General features: G+C 49.2%; 1 protein-coding gene across 1 annotated transcript in view; it reads right to left on the reverse strand.

Moving 5' to 3' along the window:
- The window catches only part of LOC135810197 (polycomb protein EED-like), a 27,314-nt gene that overhangs the window by 10,556 nt on the left and 14,258 nt on the right, over nucleotides 1-2,500 (reverse strand). The window contains exons 6-8 of the mRNA XM_065323670.1: nucleotides 2,067-2,148; nucleotides 1,358-1,449; nucleotides 670-759 (exon numbers count right to left, since the gene is read on the reverse strand). Of these exons, the coding sequence (XP_065179742.1) occupies nucleotides 670-759; nucleotides 1,358-1,449; nucleotides 2,067-2,148 (264 nt within the window). The remainder of the gene's footprint in view (nucleotides 1-669; nucleotides 760-1,357; nucleotides 1,450-2,066; nucleotides 2,149-2,500) is intronic.

Below are 2,500 nucleotides of genomic sequence, written 5' to 3' on the forward strand. Positions count from 1 at the left end.
TGTCAGTGCGCTACACAAACTACTGTTAACCGCCCAATGTTTGCGTCACGAAATTTTAACCATCTCTCAGAACCAGTGAGTTTACGATGGCAAATATTCGCGGAGCACCGTGGCCACACATATACACCCACTGTTGCAGTTAATACGTCGCTAGTCTGTTTCCAGTACTTCTTGTTACACAGTTTTACTCCAATGGTCCAGGATTACCCAGGCTCAGGCACACCACCCAGCTACGTAGCCACCGTATCTACAATGTACTAATCGAGTGCTGAGCATGCTCATGTCACCGGCATGTTATGTATACATGTTCTTCCTGCGAGTGCTACAATCTTTCCTGGCGTACCACATCCTAGTTTTTAAAACATCGAGCTATAACATTATAATACAGCTGTACAGGGCTGCATCTCATGGTTCTGTTCTGACTGATACCTCGTATGATAAGTTTGAAACTTTGTCAGAAGAGCCCATGAATGCTGGCTTTAGTGCCTCATTTCCTCCCCCCCCCCCCCCCCCCCCCCCCTCTGTAAACGGCTTTGGACGTGGTCATAGTACCATTTTGAAAAATGCTCCTGCAGACACATGTCCACTCACCTACACACCACCCAACCACCCCCACCTACACACACATGCCCCCCCACACACACACATGCCCACCACCCACCCACTCACACTGAGAACGCTGACATCGTTCATAGACCATAGCTTGAGTGCATGATCCATTCCACACGACATGATCCATGAGCCTGTGAGATCAAAGTCCTATCCAACACATTACACAAAGATGGAAAATGCAGGGGAATCAAATGTACACACCAGCAAACACCCCTAGGCCCTCCATACACACACGGCTAGAACAAGTCTGTATACACACAGCTAGTACAAGTCAGCCTACACAACATATACCCAGTACCAGTACCATGGACAGGGACATAGGACGCACCACTCTCTTCAGTTGAGTTCACTGAGCCGAGACCGACATCACTCAAATGCATAGACCTTGAACGTTACACAGTGAAATGCATCAGCTGACCACCACAAAGAGGAAGAAATGGTCAAGGTTTGGCTGTAGGTACGGGTCTGCAAGGTGCTCAGTTGAAAAAGGTGTCCAGATATGGCAGGTGTCTGGATATGGCAGGTCTGGACTCTGGATACGGGAGGTGGCTGGGTAATATTAAATTATTAATAGTGGGTATGGGAGGTTCGGCCTCATTTTCTCTGTGCTGCGCTGATGAGTTCAAAAAGAACGAAACAGCATGCTGTCCGCAGATTGGGTATGGGAGGTATGTGGATATGAGATGTTCTATGTTGATTGCATGCTCGTACTAGTAGAAACATTGGTAGTGGATGGTACGCTTACTCCACTGAGTACTTCATCTCTGTGACCATCCACACCACCAAATATAGCCACACATGTGTCAGTTTCGATATTCCACAAGCGCAAAGCATGGTCTGCAACACAGAGCAGAGAGAGAGCGAGTCCCAATTAGTTAGCAACACAGAGCAGACACAGAGCAGACATAGAGCGAGAGAGAGCGAGAGCGAGAGAGCGAGAGAGCGAGAGCGAGAGCGAGAGCGAGAGAGAGAGAGAGAGAGAGAGAGAGAGAGAGAGAGAGAGAGAGAGAGAGAGAGAGAGAGAGAGCAAGTCCCAAGTTAGCAACACAGACAACCAGCACATCACAAAGGCCAGTAGTCATGGCTGTGCTCGCAATTTTTTCAGAAAATGGAGGTCACTACCAACACTGCTGAATAGCCTCAGCTGGAGCACTGCCTCGACTGACTGCTACACATTGCAACAAGACAGCAATGCTGCCACAGACACACAGGCACACACACAGACACACAGACAGACACACACACACACACACACACACAGACCGTGCTTCAAGGATAGAACATGCTGAGCACAATTGCCTGAAACATAGCAAGAAGCCAGATGATGCGGTTAACCTGCGAGGAGTCAGTTGGCAATCTCAAACTGTGCACCGGGGAAAGCAGGTAAATAGATCTTTTAAAAAGACTCCACACAGCACAGACTACTGAGTGAGGCACAGCAAACCCTCGCCTACCTTTTGCTACGGAGAGGAGTAGAGATGGGTCTTTCGGATGAAATTTTAGCTCATTGATAGCATTGCCGTGTCCCGTGTATGTCTGTAAGGCCAAGTGCACATAGTAACACAGCGGTTTGAGACAAGCCATTGGCCCAACGCACACGCAGGACTGATGGACGCATTTTCGTCTGGTCCAGCCATGCCACAGGCTGCTGCACTTAGGGTAGAATGATGTGGCGAACACAGATGACCTTACTGAGGAGTAAACATGCGGCAGTGGGCAAGTCAAAAGAAAACTTGGCCTGACTAGGCCTGACCAAACAGACCGTTTCAGCCAGGCCTGACACTCGTGCATGTCATAAGCTCTGCAGCAACAACCTCCCCCGAGACTACTCACATATGATTATGCTGGCATGGGCGCAGGCCAGACAATCCCTTGGGCCCTACATCCT

This window comes from Sycon ciliatum, chromosome 2, assembly GCF_964019385.1.
Source record: "Sycon ciliatum chromosome 2, ocSycCili1.1, whole genome shotgun sequence".
NCBI classification, from domain to species: domain Eukaryota; kingdom Metazoa; phylum Porifera; class Calcarea; order Leucosolenida; family Sycettidae; genus Sycon; species Sycon ciliatum.